At 34.4% G+C, this 24,046-nt stretch overlaps 2 protein-coding genes across 3 annotated transcripts; one reads left to right on the forward strand and one right to left on the reverse strand.

Moving 5' to 3' along the window:
* Positions 1-2,014: 2,014 nt before the first annotated feature.
* On the reverse strand, positions 2,015-13,081 carry gpnmb (glycoprotein (transmembrane) nmb). 2 transcript variants are annotated; one of them, XM_051137687.1, is made up of 12 exons: positions 12,864-13,081; positions 11,958-12,089; positions 10,018-10,161; positions 9,706-9,879; positions 9,450-9,611; positions 8,057-8,377; positions 7,784-7,843; positions 7,445-7,687; positions 5,366-5,471; positions 4,876-5,099; positions 3,740-3,833; positions 2,015-3,655 (listed from the first exon to the last, which is right to left on the reverse strand). In XM_051137687.1, exons 1-12 carry the CDS (start codon positions 12,934-12,936, stop codon positions 3,508-3,510), a joined length of 1,881 nt encoding a protein of 626 aa, XP_050993644.1. In that variant the 5' UTR covers positions 12,937-13,081; the 3' UTR covers positions 2,015-3,507. The 2 variants fall into 2 exon arrangements, with proteins under 2 accessions (XP_050993644.1, XP_050993643.1); XM_051137686.1 differs by having other exon boundaries at positions 10,000-10,161.
* A 2,232-nt stretch (positions 13,082-15,313) lies between these two features.
* Positions 15,314-21,911, forward strand: oxnad1 (oxidoreductase NAD-binding domain containing 1). Its single transcript, XM_051137356.1, has 8 exons — positions 15,314-15,386; positions 15,667-15,804; positions 15,995-16,058; positions 16,497-16,603; positions 17,470-17,611; positions 19,576-19,812; positions 19,892-20,000; positions 20,107-21,911. Exons 2-8 carry the CDS (start codon positions 15,701-15,703, stop codon positions 20,262-20,264), a joined length of 921 nt encoding a protein of 306 aa, XP_050993313.1. The 5' UTR covers positions 15,314-15,386; positions 15,667-15,700; the 3' UTR covers positions 20,265-21,911.
* Positions 21,912-24,046: the final 2,135 nt, after the last annotated feature.

Consider the following 24,046-nt stretch of genomic DNA (forward strand, 5'->3'; position numbering starts at 1 on the left):
TCCCAGTCTTTGCAAAGTGAACATGTATAGGAGATCAAACACCCTCAACAAAAAAGGTAAAACGGAGATATATGACTATTTTAAAGTTGAGGGAGAACATGAGATGGGAGTTTTTCGACATACCCTAACTGTCATGAACCGGAAAAAAACAGTTCAGACAGAGCAAGACCAGACGAGCGTTTGGCATTAAAAAGTATAGAAATTGTATTATTATTATGAAAATAACATTGTTTCACTAGATAAGATACTTCTTCCTTGGCTGGGATCGTTTATAACCGCATTTGGAATTGTTTGAAGCTGTGTCTAAACTGCATTTTGGAAGTTCAAAATTGGGGCGCCATATCAGTCCATTATATGGAGAAAAATCCTGATGTTTCCCTCAAAACACAACTTCTCTACAGCTGAAGAATAAAAGACATGAACATCTTGGATGACAAGGGGTGTGTACATTATCTGTCCATTTGTATTCTGGAAGTGGACTTCTCTCTCAATATTTTTTTTTGCACACTCAGAGTTTCAAATAGTTGTAGTTTTGTTGAATATTGTTCTGTTCTAACAAAGCATACATTATGGAAAGCTTATTTATTCAGCTTTCGAATGAATAAATCTCAATTTCAAAAAATTGACCCTCATGACTGGTTTTGTGTCACATTAGTTTATTTTATTTTTAGTTGAAATACAATGACACCTACAAAAAAAAAAAAAAATCCTCTGCAGGGCTGCGGCTCTCCAGGACTGATGTTTGTTACCCCTGGTGTTCTCAATCCTGGTCCTGGGGGACCCCTGCTCTGCACATTTAGCATATCTCCCTTATTTAACAAAACCTGAATGAGATCATCAGCTTGTTAGTTCAGTGCATGGATCTCTCTCCTAATGAGCTGATGATCTCAATTCAATGTGTTAAATAAGAGAGACATGCAAGATGTGCAGAGCAGAGGTCCCCCTGGACCGGAATTGAGAACCACTGGTCTAAAGAATCTTTAACATCCACTGAAACGTTCCATTGTTGAAAATGTTGTTTAGTGGAAAACATTAGATATTTTAAAATATTCATGAGTTCATTAGATTTTTAAAATATTCTTCACACTTTTTGGAACCTTTATCTTTAAACGTGTATGACGATTGGAAAGTATTTTTAATGGTGGGGAACGTTGATCCTGTAGGGCCAGTGTCCCTGCGGAGTTTAGCTCCAACTCTAATCAAACACTCTTAAACAAGCTGATCAAGGTCTTCAGGATGCAGGTTGTTGTAGTTGTTTTTTTTTTTAAGGCTTGGAGCTAAACTCTGCAGGGACACCGGCCCTCAAGGATCAACATTCCCCACTCCTGGGCTATAAGTATAAGTCTCAGATGTCCCCAGAATTTGTCCTTTAGGTTTAAACTCAAAATACCCCACAGAAATTGCTTATTGTGTCATGCATGTCTCTTTAAATGCAAAAGAGCTGCCAGAGAGCTGTGCTGGTTTTTACAGCTTGTACATACTTTGCTAAAAAAAAAAAAAAAAAAAAATCTGTTTTTGATTATGATGTCTATCTTGCTGAAAAGGAGTTTCAACTTCTGATATGTTTTGTGAGGCACACATCTGAGGTACGTACAGAAAGCGGCTGTCACGCATGCGAGTACAAAATAAGTAAATGTCTTATTGCTCTGTCTCTTTAATGTCTTATTGCACTTAAACTGTCAAATATAAACAAGTTTATGTTAATAACACAAGTTACAAAAACAGTCAGTTGTGTCTGTGAAGGTAAACGTTTAAAAGCTAGGAAAGAAATCGCATGTTTATATAGTGTAATATACAGTAAATACATCTATAAATCCACTGCTCTCTTGTCCGAGGCTAGGACTCTAAATAGTGTTATGTGCTGGTCTGTGCATCCTTTTTCACGTTTTCTGGGTTGGTTGTTGAACCAGGGACCCGTTTATAGCACATAAACATGGAAAAAATCAGATTATGTCACTTTTAAATTAGTCACCAGTGTATAAAACTGGCAGATTGTGTAGATCATTAGCAAACAGTGGTTTAGAACTTTTATTAGAATATTTGTGTACATATAGCACTTACAGAAGTTGATATTTTATTTTAAATCACAAGAGAAATATTTTTCAAAAGTGCTGTCAAATGTTAATTTTTTTAATACATAAGCATACCTGCATGTGTGATCAGTAAAACAAGTTGCCCATGCTGGGTTAGTAAAGTGTTTTCAATGAGACAGCAGTTTAATTACCATCAAACAGAGGTCTTTCTCAAAGAAAGAATTCGAATTTAGCCCCCAGACATTCAAAATGAATCATATAGACCAGTTTTGGTGTTTGCAAACAGTAATGAGCAGTCTACGTACAGAATAGAATAATGTAAAAACAAAAAGGTACATTTGAGTTTCAAAATTCTGGCTTCTTGCTATTCTAAGATTATATATCACAGTTCTGATAAGAAAAATCAACTGGTCATTTTCTCTTTTTCCCTCGGCTCAGAACCATGAGTTTATATCCCACATTTCTGGCTTTTTTTTCTCAGAATTGACAAACTCGCCATTGAGTTAAAGACAAGTTATAAAGTCTGAACTAGGAGATATAAACTTGTATCTGCAAGACTAATGGTCAGAATTGTGAAATAAAATGTAAATGTTATGTAAAATGTTATATGTTTAAATAGTATTTCATGCTGTAACTGTAGGGCTAATACAATATGTCCCCTATGAACTGCATATATGAATATTATGTAGACCTATTGTTTAAATCAAATTTATGCTTTAAAAGTAGCAGGTTTCATCCATTGTCTATCCGTGTAAACATCTGCGTTTAGTTTCAAATGGCGTCTTTGACAGTATTCAATAAAAATGATTTGCATTCCAATTCTGACATCCAAAGCCACAATAAATTTTTTTCTTATTCCATGGATTGTACCCATTTCCCTCAATTTGTTAACAGTGTTTTGCTGCCACCTCAATGCGCACACACAGCTGCAAGTGATGTAACTGTGATGACTACTCCAAATTAGTCTTTATCTCTCTTAACTGTGGTCAAAACAAAGTATAACTTCTCAGAACATTCCAAAACATCTAACTTCTCACTCAACTTTCTCATCCTTTCTGAAAATTAAGGAACATCTCAAATGAGACAAAGTGTTACTTGAAAAATGGGTGAAAGCAGTTGATACTTTAGTGATTTTGGTTTGGGAAAACCAAACTGATTTCTTTGGACTGCGGTTGGACTGTGATTGGTCGGTTAGTAGTTGTTTTAGTCATTTTAGAATGTGAAAACCCCTGTCGATCTGGCATATCTGATCTCATTCATTCCCATCTTCCATTAAAAATCTTTAAAGCTTGCATGAATGCAATATAACTAAAATGCTATGATTACTTGTTCTAGCCAAACTGATGTCAGCGTAATCTAAATTTGCTGAAAGCACGCACCTATGAGATCACTTCTGTTATTCTCATAGATAAACTACAGTCAAACCGATGTATTGAATAAATAGCAAATGGTTGCTGCAACGACTCTGATCAGTCTATAGCGGCTTGTCTGTCAATAAACGGCTTCTCTCCTCATCAGCAGTGAACAGAGCTGCTCTTAGTCTGCTTAAACTCCTGCTACCAGCATTTCTCTCAGCATCACCCAACAAAGAGCGTCTCACTGGACGATACACCTTATATCGCCTGAGAGAATAATAAAAAAAAAAATTACGATTAGGATGCCTATGGTTATGTTTTCAAAATATCAGTTTGGCTAGTGATACTCACTTGTAAACCATGATGGCAATGAATGCAAAGATGGAAATAAGCACAGCGCTGGAAGACAGAACCACCTCAGCAACATGGGAGGATTTAGGAGTCTCTAAGAGAATGAAAGAGATAAAAATGTAAATTATCAGCCAATTTAAAATGTTTAGAACTATGTAAATATTAAATGTAAGTCTGTATGTTTATTTATAATTTTTTATAAATCTTTGTAATACTGAAGCGGATCAAAAAATAGACACTACATATAAGTGTTATTAACTAATACTATTAAAAATGACTATTAAAAGTTTTTGTTAAATGAAATAAAATATTAGATAAACTTAACTTATAAAGAACAAAAATGTTAAATGTTGCCTAGGCAAATGAAATATTTAAATAGAACAACTAAACTTACTAACACTGAAATAAAAATAAGACTAAACAGAAATGTTTAAAAAAAACATACTAATAAAATGACAAAAGCACATAAAACATTAAAATTAAACCAAATTATAAAAATAAAAGCATATATTTAAAATATTAATAAATACTATAATATTTAAAAATATTCAAAGATAAAATAAAATAATTCGATTTAAAAAAAAAAACATTTAAAAAAACAAACAAAAACATACACACAAGTTTTTAAAAATTACTAAAATTAAAACTAAAGAAAATTATTTTTTAAAAAGCCAATTCAAAATACTAATATATACTATGATAGTATAATTAGAAATATTGAAATAAAGCTAAAAATAAAATAACAGTTGAATGAAAAAACTTAAAACAACTCAAAATGTATTAAAAGGTACTAAAACTGAAATACAAATAAAGCTAAATAGAAATGTTAACCAAAAAAAAAAAAGCAAAAACACATAAAATGACTAAACTATAAAAACTATATATAAATATAAAAAATAAACACTAATTACAAAATTGAATAAATACTATAATAATATCTAAAAACTAAAATACTAAAATAACAGCTGTGCAAACTGCTTTGGAACTATATAATATACTATAATATAATAAAATATAATATTTTATATATATATATATATATATATATATATAAAATACTAATATTATTAGAAGAAAATAAATAAATAAATAAATAAATATACAGACAAAACTAGACTACAATACTCAAGACTGACTTATGTCAGGGCTGTTGCCAATTGAAACTGAGGTGGTGGTGGCAAGAGCCAAGCCTCCAGGCAGACCCAACGTGATGTTAACACAGTAATTGCCCGGCGTTTGGAAAATGCGGGTCAAACTGATCTTGCATCCTTCACCGTAAGGGGCCACATCCTCACACACGATATTCTTGACCTCCCGACAGGCCGAGTTAGCCACTATGGTGCAGGCCACTGAGGGAACGCTGAGAAAAATGAGAGAAGATGCTCATTTAAATGTGTAACATGTCTGTATTTGATCCAGAGGTCATTCGTGTTGTAAATGTGATTGAACGTTCTTGACGCATATGACGGTGACATGCTGTGAAATGTCTCAGCTGCAGGGCTTCAAACACTCACTGCAGATCAGTCATCTGTGTCTAATAAATGCTCTTCACTTTCCAGCTTGTCATATGAAGCACACAATCTCTTGTCTTTGCATTACATAGATTTGTGTTTGTGTGCATCTCACCTGCCTGAGCAAGTCACCATGAAGTTTACAGATGTGTTGGTCACTTTGTCAGCCGACACCTTTAAAATCTCATTGGCTGGCAGGTTCTGCAGAGCTGGAGGAGGTTCTGTAAAAACAGACATGAATATAGATTTTTAAAATTATATTTTAGAATTAATTATTTTATATGTAATTTACGTAATTACTTTTTTAAAAAATGTATAATTCAAATAAAATGCTTTTGTATATTGGAGTAAAATACAACCCTGGGCTAAATACAACCCAGTGCTGGGTTGTTTTGACCAAACCTTCTGGGTAGTTTTATTTAACTCAACTATTGTTTAACGATTTCTACGTGGCTGGCTTGAAATGAATCCAAAATAGGTTGTAAATTAAAAATCAGACACGTAATTACTAGAGGCATCAGCAATAATCAAAAGGTGAACATATATTAAAACGCAGTATAAAAAATATTTATTATACATGTATTAATTATTATTTTAATCCAACTACTTACATAACTTATTAATAAATGTTAATTTATTGAACATATTAATATGTTACTTTCCAACCTATTTTGGGGTCATTTTAAGCAAGAATCATACTAATTTAAGCAATAGTTGTTTTAAATAAAAACAACCCCCAAAATAACCTAATCGCCAGCTTTGCTCATCATATTTCACTGAGCGCTGGGCTGTTTTTAACCCAGCATTTTTTAGAGTGTGCAAAGTGTTATTTTAGTATAATTTATCATTGACTCTTTTTTGTTTATATCTTTAATTAGATTTTTTTTTAAAGATACATACACTCTAAAAAATGATGGGTTAATTTTTTTTTACCCAAATGCTGGTTTCAGCTTGTGTCATTTTATTGGGTAATTTTAATATTTTACCCAGGTGCTGGGTAGTTTTTTTCTACTCTCTAAAAAATGCTGGGTTGTTTATTTGTCTATCTATTTATTTATTTATAAATCCTGGGTTCAGCCTGTTGGGTCATTTTATTTGCTTATTTGTAATATTTTTACCCAGTTGCTGGGTAGTGTTTCTGCACTCTAAAAAATGCTGGGTTATTTTTTTTTTAACCAAATGATGGGCTCAGCCCATTGGATCTTTTTATTGGGTTATTTTTAATATTTTTACCCAGGTGCTGGGTAGTTTTTCTGCCTTCTAAAATGTTGGGTTATTTTTTAACCCAAATGCTGGGTTCAGCCTGTTGGGTCATTTTATTGGGTTATTTTTAATATTTTTACCCAGATGCTGGGTAGCTGTTCTGTACTCTAAAAAAATGCTGTTTTTTAAGCCAAATGCTGGGTTTAGCCTGTTGGTTCATTTTATTGGGTTATTTTTAGTATTTTTACCCAGGTGCTGGGTAGCTTTTCTGTACTCTAAAAATGCTGGGTTATTTAGTTTTAACCCAAATGCTGGGTTCAGCTTGCTGGTTAATTTTATTGGGTTATTTTTAATATATATATATATATATATATTTATATTTTTTTTTACCTAGGTGCTGGGTAGCTTTTCTGTAACTCATATTCTATGAATGTCGATTAGCAATGGCTTATGAAAATACAAGAGATGGCTCGAAGAACACAGATAAACCATATATTATTGCAGACGAGTGTTTATTGTACTTACATTTCATCATTCAAGACGTTTAACGTTATATCTTGTTTTTATTCAGTTCCATATTAGAGAAGCTGAAAAGGAACGTCATCAGTGATACTTGTTTGACGCATATGTGGATTTTCTGCACGAGGGCGCCCTCTGGCGTCCAGTGTGAATGAAACCCATTCTATTTTGCGTAAAAATCGAAAAAAAATACCATTCATTAAGCAGACATATACTTAACAACGCTTTTCCCGGTGTACAGAGGTTTACGGGAGTATTTTGTTAATTTGTTGCAAAAAAAAAAAAACACTGAAGTGGCAAGATATCAGAACCGACCCGAAAACCGTGGTTAAAAACCGAGGTACGTATTGAACCGAGGTACGTATTGAACTCTGATATATACCAACAAATGTTCTCAAATTGAGAGATGTTCTCAAATGTTTTGGCATAAATTCTTGCTTTTTGAAAACAAGTGGTTCAAAAAAATTCTTACCAATGATGTTGATCTCGGCTTCAAAGGATCCGTACATATGGCGAAAACAGTCCAACTCTGTGAAGTGTGTGTGTTTGACCATTGGACGTGAGGTGGGCTGGTTATAGGTGGAGCTGGCCTCAGGTACAGCAGTTGCTGTAATAGACGTCACCTCTGAATTGGTTTGCAGTGGTTCAGTTGTTGGGACAGCAGTTGTAGGGGCTCGAGGAGTGGTAGCTGGCGAAGGACTGGTGATGATAGGAGCTGGAGAAAGAATGATATTAAATGCACTGTAGAAATGTCCTGTTCTATTAGATATAATTTAGTTAGAGGTTTTATCTTGCTTTGAACTTGTCTTACCCTTGGTGGTGTCCATTTTGCTAGTGAATGCATGAGTGCCAGGCGGTAGTGTAGGCATTGCTGAAAGTGAAGGTGATTCAATTATTTTATAGAATGACTGTATATAGGCTGGCCTTTAACATGACAGCAGTTTTAAGTATAAGTTTGCTTTCCCTTTGTGAGATAAATGGACACATTTTGTCCTGATGGATTATAATGAATATGATATGTCTGGCTTGGATAATAGGATATCTGTTGTCCGGGAGTGTAAAGTGCCTGTGTTTATGAGATTACCTGTGGTCTGAGTCTGCGTAAAGTGCATTGGTGTTGGAGTTGGTGGCGGGCAGGGCACATGGAATGACGCCTCCACGAGGAGCTTGACTGTAACGTTTCCAAGCATGTTGTACGCATGGGCTGCCACATTGCTGTGGGTGACCAACTGGTTGCCATCCTGAAAGTCCCAAATGAAGTCCACCGCATCAGCCGTCTTCAAATAGTTACTTGGGTCATGGATTTGGACGTTGAAAATCACATCTGACCCTTTGACAAAGATGTTTTTGTCAGGTTTGCTGCCTGCATGCTTTTGGGAAATGTTCACAGAGAGTGGAATCTTATCTGGATGAAGAAAAATATAAAAATTGATCAATTAATATTGAGGGTATATGTACTTATGTATATTTACATATAGATATGTGTGCACACATATACACACATATATATATATATATATATATGCGCACGCACACACACACACACCACCAACAACAACAGGTTTGGAATATTTGTTTTAGAATTTAAAAAAAAAAAAAAAAAATGTTCTATTGGAATGTATTTTAAAATTTGATATATTTGTGTCATGGCAAAACTGAATGTTCAGCATTTTTTAACCATTATACAATATTATTGTATATATATGTTGTAATCAGTTTTTGCTGCTTTATATTTTTGTAGAAACTTCTGGATATTTTTTTCTGGATTCCTTAAAGAATAGAAAGCTCAATTAACATAATTTATTTGAAATATGAATTATTTGTAAAATTATAAACATCACTTTTAATTAATTTAATGATTCCTTGCTGAATAAATATATTATTTTTTTATAAAATATTTTATATCTTTTAAATAAGTGTATCATGGTTTCCACAAAAATATTAAACAGCACAACGTTTTAGTATAATTGGCTGGCAGGTTCTGTAGAAAGACATAAAAATAGATATTTAAAATTATATATTAGAATATATTATTTTAAAATGATTTTATAAATAATTTAATTACTTTGTAAAAATGTAATAATTAAAAGCTTTGGTATATTGAAGTACAATACAAAGTATTTTAGTATAATTTATCAGGTTTTGTTTATATTTTGAATAAAATTTTATTTTTTTATTTTTATTTTATTTAAAACTTTAATAATTTTGTTGTTTCTTTGTCTTTTTAATTAGTTTTTTAGAATATGCTTATATATAGTTTTTGAGTTTTAGTTTTATTTACTAAAAAGTACTTTATTTTAGTACTTTAATACAAAACCATTTTTTGCCAATGATTTCTTAATGACTTCTTAATTTTATCTCACAATTTTTTCCCTTGTCTTTATAAATAAAATGATTTATATAAATAAAAAATTATGTATACATTTTTCAAATATCATGTTCCTGAATATAAATATAATTAAAACTAACTGGCAGACCTGTTATAAAGAATACAGTACTGTCCACAGAGAGTGGGCTGTACTTCCTGCGCTCGCGTTTGCGGTACACCATCACCTCCATCACACCAGCTCCAAACGTCATGTTAGTGGTATTCAGTGTCAGATGGGAGGAGGAACCATCACATGTCTCAAAATACTGGCCTGTGAAGGAAACCACAGGATGTGTCATTACATTATGTAGAGTGAATTATCAAAACATTGATACGATTCAGGTCAGTGATTGGCTGAAACTCACCCATGGTGTGCCACACATACACATAACCTCTACGTCTCCAATCATTGGTCTGAGGAAAAGGCTTTCCATCAGGGAAAACATTGCACCTCTTCAGATCTGCACACCTCCCAAAGCCATAGTCATCCAACCAGGATGTCCAGTTAAACACGTATCCTGAACGCATCTGTCCATTGGCTGAAAAATAAACAAAGGTGTTAGACACACAGATGAAAAAAGCATTTATATAAATACAACCTTTTTAAAAAATCTCTTTGAAATTGTACGTTGTTTAGAGATTATAGGGGTATGAAGCACCTGAGGCCTCCATCATACCGTCGTCACAGTGCTCATCATACACCAGGTTGCCGTTGCTGTCCTCCTTCTGGCACGGTGGAAACTCCAGAGCTGCAGTGAACGAGATGCACGAGCCGTTCATTGCAGGACTGTCGCTTGTGAGACGCACCCTCGGTGGTTTCTCTGTAATGTTCATGAGAGAGCACTGAATGATTAGTGTGGGGTCATTCCTGTCATGCAGTCGCTTTTTCTGATCCCATCATGTTTGGAGAAAATAAAATCAGTCTTACATTTTCAATGTTTGGGGTCACGCATTACAAGTAACTCGAGTTATGTAATCAGTTTACCTTTTTTAAAAGTGACTAGTAAAAATAATGCATTACTTTTAAATTTACAACAAAATATCCGAGTTGCTTTTTCATACGTTGTGTTTTATCAGCTTATCTACAGCTTTCAGATAATGTATAAATCTCAGTTTTTAAAAAAAATTACCCTTACAATGAATAAAACCAGTGAAATGCAAATGAATATGACGCAAACCTGTAATAATTTGATGTTGAACACAAATATACTTTATGTATTTAATCTCACTGTTGATGCTACAATTCAACAATATGAATAAGCAAAAGTGACTTTAGGTAAACCATGTCTTTTCATGTTTTTTTTACTTTTTTTTTTTTTTTGAGAAAAAGTAACCCAAAGTAATGTAAGGCATTACTTTCCATAAAAAGTAACTAATGCAATTAGTTATTTTTTAAGGAGTACCAAAATATTGTAATACATTAGTTTTAAAAGTAACTTTCTCCAACACTGCACACTTTTTTTTTTTTTTTATTGTTAATTGCATAAGACACAAGACAGGGAACATCCAACAACATAAGAAGCAAGAATTGAGACAACAAACATAAAGACATCAAACAAGAATACACCAAAATAATACAAATTTTGGAAAAACTGTGTGTGTTTGTGTATACACTGCCCTCCAAAAGTTTGGAAAGGCCTAGAAAAGTGGGGTTTTGGACAATATTTGTATGAATCCTTTTTAATGTGTGATCATTTTGCACTGATAAACAACACAAACTACAAAAACATTTTATTACATAAACATTTTATACATTTTTAATTCTGTAAAATATCCACCATTAGCAGCTATTACATAATCTGTAATTAGCAGCTCTGTATAATCTGGGCCTAAATTCATTATTTTCTAAACTTAATTGGCAATCAATTGTTGAAGCCATTAAGGTGTGCTGACCCAAAAATCTTTTAAAAACCTGGGCCAAGTTTAAACCAGTAACCAGGCATCACAGCTGGCAAAGAGGCATGTCTGACTTTGACATGTATATATTGCCATTATTATGTAATCAAAATGAAAATTGTTATTGCTGGTCTTCAGTGATGATGTCAAGATAATGTATTTGCACAAAAAATTATAAGGATTTATGCTTTATGCTGATATCGTCCAAAACCACACTTTGCAACACATATTATACATATATATATATATATATATATATATATATAAACAGATTAAAGGACATATCATATTTCAAGATTCTAAAAGGAAAAATTATGAATATTTGTCATTTTTTTCAAAACATTTTTTCACTTTTTAGTTTTTTTTCCCCCTTATGTCTTTCCATTTTGCCAGTCTTTTGTAATATCACTTTAACCAATAAGCTCATATTTTGCTGGGAAAACAACAGAACAAATAATTGATCAATTGATACTGGTTTGTTTCATTCTAAAACTTTCCATTATGTTTGACAAAAGTACAGAAATTATTTTGATTTCACAATTACAAATTACCATCTTGTCATTGTGTAAATCATGTTATAAATAATATATTTTGAATGCTTGAGTCTGTATGGTTCACACTTGTATAAAGTAATTTCCTACTTGTTTTGTATGAGTAAGGTAAATCAAACTTTACTTAATAGCAGGAATGATTTCTTACAGCATGTCTTACCAACACTTACCATGTCTGCGATTCAGCTGTTGTTTGAAGGGGGGATACAGTGATTCATCCCAAGGGTTCGTGTCCGGTTCCCATCCAGGGATTGGGAATGGAAAAGGGGGTTTGTGTTTGTGAGGGAACATGTCACCATAAGCTGCACGAATGACGGGGAAAACAAGTATTTAAAAACATTGTGAAAGACTTCTGAAACTGACATCTTGATTAACTCGATCTGGTCACTAAACATGAAAATATAACGCAAAAATTTATAAACTATAATTTACATGGATTAGTCATTTTAAATTTCATAAAATATAACGGCTTGTTATTACACAGGGAATTTGTCAGTTTCTCCTCGACTATATATGTCGTGACACACATAAACCTAAAAAAAATATTCACCACAGAATCGAAAAATGTGACAACTAGCCCCAATATCACCCCTAAAAGAAGTCGTGAAATGCGCTTACTTTGCGCACTTAATTTAGTTTATACGCTTATGGACACTTTTTTGAACTATACTGAAACAAAAAGCCTAAAAGAGAGGACTTAACATATCCTTACAGTCTGGTGGTGAACGAAATAGCCCATCTTGGAAAGTGTTTTCACAAGACTTGGCTACTCTTACTTAACTCGGCAGCCTAATTAGTTTCATGAGACCGCAGTGCGCGGAAGAAAACAGCCTTATTCCAACACGATGGGGAAAAAAGTTATGTATAGTTGTTTCATTACTCTATCTCGACGACATTTGATTAATTTTATAGCCCAGCCCACTCTATAAAATAGTTACTATAACAAAAAAAGTTATCATCTTGATTTACCGATCACTTGTTTAAAAACGTACTTAATTATTATAAAAACAAACTTGCCTAACAGCTTCAAAATGTAAGATTTAATAAATATATTCGTTAAACAAGTTCCTACTTACTTTTTTTGCTGTTCGTTACAGGAACGAACAATGCCCAGGTCATCACAAGTAGTAGCATTTCCAAATGCATCATGATTTGTTGGATAATACAAATATAGTTTATACAAAGTTTTTTTTTCTTTCGTTTGTCCCCCGATGCAACTCCAGCTGCTTGATCTCAGACCCCTCAACTCTCTGGTGCTCCACAGTCATCCGCACGAGCTCTGATTTAATACAGCAATCATGTGAACAAGACTGTAACAAGACTCATCTGATTCTTAATTAGGATCTATGGGCGGGAGCTGAGAGGAAGCCTCGGAGTCTCGTGTTGTTACTTTTCCCTTAAATTTCGAAACAGCCTATTTCAAAATCATATTTATCTCCGATTGTTGACTTTATGCTTTATAGTCTTGTCTAAAACAAATGGTACACTGTTTATTATCCTCTATGAGATATCCTTGATCTGTCTTAAAGTCTTTTTTGAGAAAAGTACATTTTTGTTAAACATCAGTGTCAAGAATGTCCGAGATGATTATTAAAAATGTAATCTTTGTATTGTTTATTTCATACGTTTTTGAGAAACGTTTATACCATTGTCGTTAAAACTTTAAAATCGATACACTTGAGTGTACATCATTATTTTAAATGTCATATTCGTTTGTTTTTGAATATGAATTTTTGAATGTTTCTCTAAGTTAGAAACGTCACTGACTTTGATTTGTGAGAAATTAGTTCGAAATATGAGAAAAGCTGAGGCTAAATAACGACTTATTTGCTCGTGAACAAGAAAATTAAGAGGTCTATTCAAGATCATTTTCATTTGAATGTGTTTTTGATTAACTTATTGAGAACCAAAATGATTTTAAAAATGTTATAGCTGCAGCATAAACTAAAAGGATCTATGCATGTGAATAAACATTAGCCTAAATATTGTAAACATTAATCAAAATCTTAAAGAATGCTACGGTCTTTTGAAGTTTACTAAATCAAACTATACTTAGCATAAACAATATGTGGACTTTTTATTGTTTTATTTTTGTGATGCACACAAAGTCAGTTGAAATTAGCATAACATGCAACATTTTTAACCGCATATCCTGTTTAAATAAATTGACATTTGCGTAAAGCCCTCTCAGTTATCTTTATACAGGCAACTGTTTGTGCTGTCTTGCAGTTGAAACTGTGCAATCATTTTCCTCAAGTTGTCATAAAAACTTGCCATCTCATTGCAAACCGTTAAAAACAATTGTAAAATCCGGAAGTCATAAGATGTTCGTGACAATCAGCCGTGATTTGGACAGATCTGCACGCTTTCAAGTAACAAGTTGTTGGGAAACAGCTGGAGGTAAAAGGGACGAGAACATTTCCAAAGCGCAAACCCTCCTTGATTTATTTTAAATGAAGACTACAATAGTTAGACCAAAAAATAATATCTAATGATGCGGGGTAGCCTAATAGCTGTAACTGATTATTCTAATCACAAATGAATTAAATATGTTCATTATCATCTCCTGTTTGCCCATAAAGGAAACTGGCATGCCATCACATGGTTTGTTGCGTCTCTCACGAGCTCAGTTCCTTCCAGGTTTTAATGTAATCATAATGGCGTGACTTTCCATGACATTACACGACAGCACTCCTGTCCACCAGAATCGACACTGAAAAGACAGAAGAAAACTACGCAACAGTTTAACAAAGAAAAAAACTGATGAAAATTGTGTTAACTTGCCCTCTGTTCAAGAACAGTCACATCGTGATGCTTTATTTGGCCACCAGGAGCTCCACACACTCCTCACATGGCTCAGGTGCAGTTCAGGAAGGCTAATTTTGAGCAAAATGACCATTTGAGTAGTCTTTATGAACTAAATCCGGCTCAAGCATTTAACAAAAGCACGATTAACAGACAAGAGAAATATAGGCTTGTTAGCAAACTGCAGTTATTTTAGTGAAAAGTATTTGTTACAAGCAAATTATTTCAGTCAAAGGTATTTTATGCTGTTTACAAACAGTAGTAGCTACCCAAATAGCACAGGTACGTCTGCAAGAGATCTGTTAAAGATCGCTTGATCTGGAAAGCATCTACTGTGTACAAATATCTGACAGACCTCTGTAAGATGTCAGTTTTACATACATTCTAAATCATCTTAAAACATCTAATAGACATCTGTTTGACATCTGATAGGAAACGTCTTATAGATGTTTTGCAGATGAGCAAAAAAACCAAACAAACCAAAAAAAATACGTCTTGCAGACGTCTAATAGACATCTGTGATGTACATGTGCTATCAGGGTAACCTTAACATACATTATTTTTGTCATAAACATTCCCGCCATTGTCTTGTTCGGGTATATATTGATAATTTCATAGTTAGCACTGTATGTATCTTAAATAGATACAATAAAACAGTTTTATCAAAAGTTTTTTAATCTTTTTATAGTATTTAACAATGTTCCAAACTGAAGGAAGATCGCTGGGTGGCGCTACAGACTTTGTTCACCAACCGTAAACACAGACGAAGAAGAAACGTCACCGGAGTGACAGAGGTGAATGATTTTTACACAAATATTCTGCGTCGTGAGTTATTAGCTCTTTATGCGTTGTCCTGTTTGTTTTTTAGTATTGTTTATAATTGATTTTAAAGGTGTATTAAACACAAAATGCCTTTTTTATTTAATTACAGATTTACATTGCTTACTGCTCACGTGTGTGAATGTCACTTCATATTAGAAGGAAGACTCTCTCATTTCAGCTTTCAGTGTCGTTGGTTATTATTATTTACAAAAGTCTATAACTAACCTGCTTTTTGTTTGTTAATATTATCAGGTGTTGGACAGGGATCAGACCGTCATATTTGATCATGAGTGTCCCGTGTTTTGTGAGAACGGTGGCCAGAAGTTTCGCCGGTGGTTCAGGACTATTCAGACCAGCTATTTGCTGTTTATGTAAAGACACAGTCACAAGGTGAGTGTCCAGAATCTGGAGCTCTTTCTAGAGGCTTTGGATGTAGTGTATGTGTTTGAAAACCCAGCGAGCTGGCTACCTAGTTGACGTGGAAAAAAAGCAAGCAAAACACGTTTTCTAGTATGTAGAGAGGTTTTGAGACAAAGCCAGTCTTTTTTGCTTAAGCTAAACTTCCCTAAATTTGTTTTAGAAAAATGTCATCCAGGAGACAGACAGACCATCTAGAAAGAACTGCTAGCGTTCATAGACAAATGGTGAGTCGTCTTAGATTTTTTTTTTTTTTTTATGAAACCATTGACCAGTTGACTATAGATTTCTCTGTGACTCCTTATAAATGGTTAACAGATGTTGTAGCCAAGTAGGTGAAAGTTCAGACACTTGTTCTGTGTTGTGGATCAGCCCGTGTGTCATTTGATTTTTGAGTATGGTGCAATCAGGCATTTGTTTACTCATTCTAGATATGTAGTATACTTATAGTAAAATGTTATTTTATTAAAATGCTATGTCATGTTATTTGTCGTGCTTTCTTGTTATGAATGTGTTTAGAGTTTAAAGTTGTAAAAATGTATAATGGATTTCCATTTGTACATCTGCATAGCATAATGCGTTAGATTTAAAATGCTTAGAGGCTGAAATGTAGAAATGTTGTTGCAGATTCTCTGTGAAGACTTTTATGTTTTGTGTGTATCCAGGAACTTTTCTCTGCACGTGTTAGTGACATTATAAGTGAATCTGATACAGTAAAGAGACTGAGACTGGAGGTGCCACATCCTGACTTCAGCTTCCGTGCTGGGCAGTGGTAAGTACTGTAACTGTGTGAAATACATATTGAAAACATTATTGATGATAATGCAGAATGCTGTGGAGTATAATATGATGGGGTTGTTGGGTACACAAGACAATGAAAGATCCTAGCTAATGTTGTTCTTAGATGTTACTTTATTTTCACTGGAAAGTGATTAATGAATGAGAACACGTGCAATTTGCAAAAATGGACACAAGATGGCACTTTCCTCTTAGACAAAATTCTCACTTCAGAGTGAGATCTGTTATCAGCAGCCATGTACAATGATGGAAATGTATTCTTATATCCACCTTCCCTTGCACTTTCTCTCCCACTTCTGCTCTCGTTTATGTTATGGCTTAATGCATTTGTTGTGTACGTGTGTGAGAGTTTTGAGAGAGTCTGAGTGAGGTGAAAAAGTCAGGCGATGATTTATGCAGATATATGCACAGAAACTCCTCCAGACCATATGATGTTGTGTTCCTGCTAAAGAACATGAGGAACGTGAGTCAGGGAGAGCACAGTGAGTGGGTGTGTGTGTGTGTGTGTGTGTGTGTGTCCTGACATATGTGCTTATCACTTATTCATGCTCTGCGTATACATATGGTGACTCCCAAAGCGTATGTGTTGCTTTACTTTTTTAATTACATATTATTGGCATAAGTAATACTGGACCCATGACATGTTGCTGTGTGTGAGGAATCTGCTTGCTGTCAACTTTCTAAAAGTACTTTACATAGTTTTTAGTGTTTTTAGATTTTAGTTATTAACATGTCGAGTCAATGCATGAGGTAAGTGGTTAAGTTCATTTAATATAATTTACTCCAGCAGTGTCTCATATATTATATTACAATATATTTGAATTGCACCCTTTTTCACAGGGTGGATTTCTTCATCCCAGGTGTGGATACAGTTGGAGGCTTCTCTATTTGCTCGAGTCCTGGTCTGCTGCAGAGAGAGGGGGTGATTGAACTGGCCGTCAAATATGCACGCCATCCTCCAGCACACTGGATTCACACCAAAGTGAGTGAATGAATTAAAAAGTATATATACACTACTGTTCAAACATTTAGGGCTGGTAATTTTTTTTTTTAATGTTTCTGAAGGTGTCTCATGCTTACAGAGAATGCATTTATTTGATCAGAAATACAATAAAAACAGTAATATTGTGAAATATTATTAGAATCTAAAATAATTTATTCCTGTGATGCAAAGCTGAATTTTTATTAGTTATTACTCCAGTGTTCAGTGTCACATAATCCTTCAGAAATTGTTTTAATATGCTGATTTCCTGCTTAAGAAACGCTTATTATCAATGTTGAAAAAAGCTGTGCTGCTTAATATTTTTGTGGGAATCATGATGCGTTTTGTCAGGATTCTTTGATGAATAGAAAGTTTAAAATAACAGCATTTATTTGAAATAAAGTCTTTGGAAACATGTCTTTACTGTCACTTTTGACAATTGCTAAATAAAAGTATTAATTTCATTCTGGGGAAAAAAAACCCCTACTCACTCCAAAATATTGAGCAATAAAAGGTAAATAAATTTTTGTCTTCACAACCTTTAATCAGTATATTTTTAGTATTTTTAAATATCCTGTTTAACTCATAAATTTATAGCATTATAAGTAGTAAATTGGTGACAAATCATGTTCTATTTTTAAATTCTTGTGCATGTACAATATGGATAATATTACATACGGTTATTCTACCATAAAGACAAAAAGTAGTATTTTATTTATTAAAGAATTAATTCACTTCCAGAATCAAAATTTCCTGATAACTTACTCACCCCCATGTCATCCAAGAGGTTCATGTCTTTCTTTTTTCAGTTGCAAAGAAACTAAGGGCAACATTCCAGGATTTTTCTCCATATAGTGGACTTTAATGGTGACCAATGGGTTGAAGGTCCAAATTGCAGTTTCAGTGCAGTTTCAAAGCGGTCTACACAACAGGGTTGCCAGGTTATCACAACAAAACCCGCCAAATTGCTATTTAAAACTAGCCCAAAAGTAGCCCAATCGCATTTTAAGGAGGGTCCCCCTTAATACACATCTTTTGGTGGGGTTCCCCTGGTAAAATTAGAATTCCATGGGCTAAATTTTACATTATTGGACATGGAAAAACAACCCATGGCAACAGTGTTAAAGTAGCCCAATTCTGTGGGAAAACCGCAAACTTGGCAACACTGCTGCACGATCCCAGCCAAGGAATAAGGGTCTTATTTAGTGAAAGAAAAAAAAATAAATAAATAAACTAAACATTTCTATACTTTTTAACCACAAATGCTTGTCTTGTACTTGCTCTGCGTTCACGACTTCACGTATTATGTAGTGACATTGGAAATGTAACGTGTGACGTTTACGAAGTGAATGTGCAAAGAAAGTCAAACACCCTTTACAAAAAAAGGTAAAACAACAATGTTGGACGATTTTGAAGTTTTGAGGAGATAATGAGATGGGGTTTTTTTTTTCCCTACCCTGCCGTTCTCAACCAGAGTACACAGATGAAGAACTAACCACGTGTGATTTTTTTTTTTTTTTTTTTCCCCCCAACGTGGTTACATAATTCGTTAAGACGAGCATTTGTGGTTAAAGTATATACATTTTTAAATTTATTTTACAGAAAAAAACATTGTTTTGCTAGATGAGTCCCTTATTCCTGAGTTGGGATTGTATAGAGCCCTTTGAATCTGCATTGAAACTGCAGTTTGGACCCTCAACCCGCTGATCCCCATTCTATAGTCTACTATATGGAGAAAAATCCTGGAATGTTTTCCTCAAAAAAACGTAATTTCTTTGTGACTGAAGAAAGAAAGACATGAACATCTTGGATGACATGGGGGAAAGTAAATTACCATGGATTTTTTGCTCTAGAAGTGAAGTTTCTCTGTGCACCAGAACTCTAACTATTTATATTACATACAAGCTGTTGTGTGCCACTGTTTTATATATTCTCTCAAATAATTTTTAATTGCTCTTTTTCAGTGCTCTGTGGACTCTCAGGTAGCTGTGAGGGTGGGTGGTAACTTCTACTTTGACCCTCAACCTTCTGACCCCGTGGTGGACCTGTTGTTGATAGCTGGTGGTGTTGGCATCAACCCTCTGTACTCCATCCTGCTGCACACAGCTGATCTGCTCAGACACACTCATGGTCACAGGTACACTCCAGGGCACACACACCTGTGCTACAGCGCCAAGAACACCAAAGAGCTGCTCTTCAAGGTATGTATACGTATCCTTGACTTACTGCTGGAGTGAGATCGAAGCTGCCGACTGATTTTTAGATTTCTGCTGTTTTCAGAACACCATTATTGACATCTGTCACGAGCGACCAGATAAATTCTCCTGCGATTTCCATGTTACCCAGCAGAGCTCTGACGTAGAGCAGGAACTTCAGCCTTACACCATAAGTGAGTTGCACACATCTACATTTAGTTTTATTATCCTTACAACCTTTTAATTAATTGAATTGTTCCCAGACCCGATTTGCCAAGAGATATTCTTGTGTCTCCGCAGATGGAAGAATATCAGAACAGGAACTTGAGCGCTGTGTAGATCCTGAGCGCACATTGTGTTATCTTTGTGGCCCTCCTCCTATGATAGAGAAAGTGAGTTCGGACCTGAAGAGAGTCGGCCTGTCAGAGGACAGAATCCTTTTTGAGAAATGGTGGTAGCGCAAATATTCACAGCGATCATAAAAACAGACTGTAGTGGCAATGGACCAGCAATGCCTTTGAGATCAGTTTAAACGCACAACAGACACTGTGTCTGCATTGTCCACATTTAAACAAGCAATTCTCTAGACTCTATGTTCTATTTTTGTTATACCTCATTTTAAAGATACTTAACAAATTGACCATGACCAGCTCTGTAATGCTCTACATTATAGTTCATTTGCTGGTTAACGGCATAGGCGTCCTGCTTCAGGGGCATGATGAAAGACTGCACACTCAGATTGCACTGGGTATTTTAGAGATCTGTGTATAATTATATATGTTGATGGCATTTTAGAACACATATTTATTATTCATTGAAATGTTAGGAGGATAGAAAATATTGGAAACTTTGCTTGTTAATATATAGTCAAACCAAAATTTATTCAGACACATTCAACATTTCTCACATTATCATAGTTTATTCGCTATAGTTTAGAAAATGGTCATAAAATATGACAAGAGCTCAGGGTTAAACTGTGTCAGAACAAATGTATCTTGATAATGCCATCCTCTTGTTAGCCTGTCTCACAAATGAATTAGGTTGAATAGCTGTCAGCAGTCAGCTGTTAAAATTTAAGTAAAATTTCACAATTAGATAATACCAATTTAGGTCATCCAATTACCAAGTAATGCTCAAATTTTGTTCAATCTGTGGTGTAAAAAGCTCACATTAGCAATTAAAGAAAAAAACACTTAAGGAAGACATGGTCAGGTCCAAAGTGTCTGAATAATTCTTGGTCCCAAATTCTTATCAATTTTACCGGTAGTCCACTGTATGAAGAATTTTTAGGTATAATATGTCACAGTTTATTTTGTTTTGCTATCCTCACTTATATAAATGAACTATAATGTTCTGCACACACTAGTAAAAAAATATCAACAATTATATCTGTTGTCTGAATAATTTTTAGTTTGACTGTAGTCTTATTCTGCTAAAAGGTGCTAAACATTGTCCCCTTTTAAGGGATGTTCTACCCAAAAATGAAAATTCTCTCATTTGCTCACCCTCGTGTCATCCCGGATGAATACAATCTGCGATTTTTAGAAAAATAATCCATCTCCATTATAATACAAGTGGATGGAACCCTCAAAGTTGATGTTTCAAATACCACTAAAGTGATCATGACGACATTCATATGACCCCAGCAGATGAATCAATGCCTTCTGAAGCAAAACAGTAGGTGTGGGTGTGAGAGGAGATTTTAACTTTTTAAACCATAAACCATAGTTTTTTTGGTCAGCTGAGGGTTTCATCCACTTCCATTTTATGGACTCACAAAGATTAAAAATCTGTTGTGTTTCACAGAAGAAGGAAAATCATTTACATAAATGATGGTGTGAAAAAATGAGAATTTTTATTTTTAGGTGGAATATTCCTTTAAGGCAAGTCAGTTCAATTGGCAGCTATATTTGTTACATCCCATGGGCGGCTGTTTCCATATTTGCAAATACATCTCCCATCTACCTAAATTATACTTAAAACAAGCAAAAAGCAACCTTTGTTGAAACGGTTTCAGTTAGGGCTGGGTTTTGACTTGACTTTTAATTTGATTTGATTCTGATTCCCAAGCATGATTCGATTTGCAAATTAATATTGATTTTTTTGGACATATATCAGGTACAGTACATGCCAAATTTTCTCAAGAAAAAAAAAACTCAACTAATGCTGTAAAGTATACATGAGAGTCCACTGGTACTACATTACTATAATATTAAAGGTTAAAATTACCTGATTTGTGTCCACCTTATTTTTCAATGCGGAAGTAAGCCATTTTCTGTGAATGTGGGAGACTTTCAGTGTTGCCAAGTCCATGGTTTTCCCTCGGAATTGGGCTACTTTAACACTGTTGCCACGGGTTGTTTTTTTATGTCTGCGGGTTGAAGCGACCCCAATAACATAATATTTAGCCCCTGGAATGCTAATTTTACCAAGGCAACCCTGCTAAAAAACAACAACAACAACAAAAAAACAAAAAAAAACAGCTAAAACCAGCCTTAGCTGGTTGGCTGGTTTTAGCTGGTCATCCAGGCTGGTCTTAGCTGGTCAGAAGGCTGGTTTTAGAGGGGTTTTGGCCACTTGCTTGGCTGGCCAGGCTGATCTTAGCTGATCAGGCTGAGAGACCAGCTGTAATGACCAGCTAAAACCAGCCTGGCCAGGCTGAGAGACTAGCTAAAACCAGCTACTTCCAGCTTAAACCAGGAACCCTGCCAAAAAACGTGTATTTTACCCACCGGAACAGGCTACTTTTGGGCTAGTTTTGAGTAGCAGTTGGGTGGGATTTGTTGTGAAAACCTGGCAACCCTGGAGACTTCCGGTTTATTAGCTGCTGTAGGGAAATAGCCAATATAACAAAGTGCTGTAAACGGTAAAACTGTTTGCACTAAACCAGTGTGTTCATAATTAAGATAATACATTAAAATATGGTAAGACACACCAATTTGCAATATTAAACCGCAAAAGGAACTGTTTTATACAGCTAAAAATTGCTGGATGTGAATGACAGCGGAAGCCAGATACAATAAATTACACTCAACTAAGTTAAATAAATGTATTTCTACTCCAATTCCTTTTTTGAAATATAGGCATTTAAATGGTGGCTGTCATAAAAAACTTGATGGATGTATTCAAACATAATGAACTGAAGAACTCTAGAGTTTTTCTAGCTGACTAACGAGTTTATGGTCGCCGAATATGTTCTGTTCTGAGGTAAATGCTACGTTATGTGACTTTGTTTACAACCTGTTATATATTGACATTTCCACGGTTGAAACACTGATTGAGCGATTACATGAGACAGGATACGGATTTCGGTAATTTGTATTCTTTCATTGAACATACCTTCGGATGTTCATGTTTTTTGGTTCTGTAACTAGCTTTGTGTAGCCATGTTTCTTGAACTGAGGCGCTAGCGATCTATCACTCCACATTAAACAACGCCAAAACAGCATTTATTATTTGAATACTGTAATAAAATGAACAGAATTTGAAATTTGAAAAGTAAAAAAAGCACAAAGCGATTTATTGGATGGGAGGCACGCTAAAATGTTACGTTCAGTAACTAAAACAGGCTAGACTAATCGATTATTGGGATTTAAGAATCTGTATAGTTTCCTTAAAACAATGATCAATCAAAATTATTATTATTATTTTTACCCAGCCCTACAAATCTGTTTCATATTGTGCCTTTCAACTGTAAAGGTGGAACTACAGCTGTCATTGTTTATTTAGCGTAATTTCCAGTCAAAATTTAACTAACCAAAATTAACTTCTAAAATCTATTGATCTCCGAAATCATGAAGAGGATGGTTTTTCAAAACTGGAATGATGAACAAGATCCTCTAATAGTGCTGCAATGTTTAATTATCATTGTAGCGTCACATTGAAAAACGACACTGAAAGCAGTCGCTGTAAATTATGCACTTTTAATTTGCAGCAAAAGCCCATTATTGAGAGCTATTTACAGCATTAACTGTCTCACAGACGTTCACCATAACTGTTACTTTACAAATTTAGACATCATTTACTGCCATCCTCACTTATATAAATAAATGAAATAACTGATGTAATGCATACAGATGAATTCTTGTGGATTGTATGCATTTGAGCTAGTGCGTGATATATTGCATATGCTAATACTGTATGGAATAAAATGAGTTAACATCACAGATTCACACAGGTACAAGTCTCAACACACAGGTCAGCGTTTAGCATATTCAGAGCTCCTCGAACGGATGTTTTC

Source organism: Labeo rohita, chromosome 19 (genome assembly GCF_022985175.1).
Source record: "Labeo rohita strain BAU-BD-2019 chromosome 19, IGBB_LRoh.1.0, whole genome shotgun sequence".
NCBI classification, from domain to species: domain Eukaryota; kingdom Metazoa; phylum Chordata; class Actinopteri; order Cypriniformes; family Cyprinidae; genus Labeo; species Labeo rohita.

Coding starts and splice junctions, on each gene's coding strand:
- oxnad1 (XM_051137356.1), top strand. CDS start 15,701: ATGAGTGTCCCGTGTTTTGTGAGAACGGTGGCCAGAAGTTTCGCCGGT. Junction 15,805..15,994: donor TGTAAAGACACAGTCACAAG/GTGAGTGTCCAG, acceptor AATTTGTTTTAG/AAAAATGTCATCCAGGAGAC. Junction 20,001..20,106: donor ACTTCAGCCTTACACCATAA/GTGAGTTGCACA, acceptor GTGTCTCCGCAG/ATGGAAGAATATCAGAACAG.
- gpnmb (XM_051137686.1), bottom strand. CDS start 12,936: ATGATGCATTTGGAAATGCTACTACTTGTGATGACCTGGGCATTGTTC. Junction 9,880..9,999: donor CGGTATGATGGAGGCCTCAG/GTGCTTCATACC, acceptor TTTATTTTTCAG/CCAATGGACAGATGCGTTCA. Junction 3,834..4,875: donor TGGCAACAGCCCTGACATAA/GTCAGTCTTGAG, acceptor TCATTCTCTTAG/AGACTCCTAAATCCTCCCAT.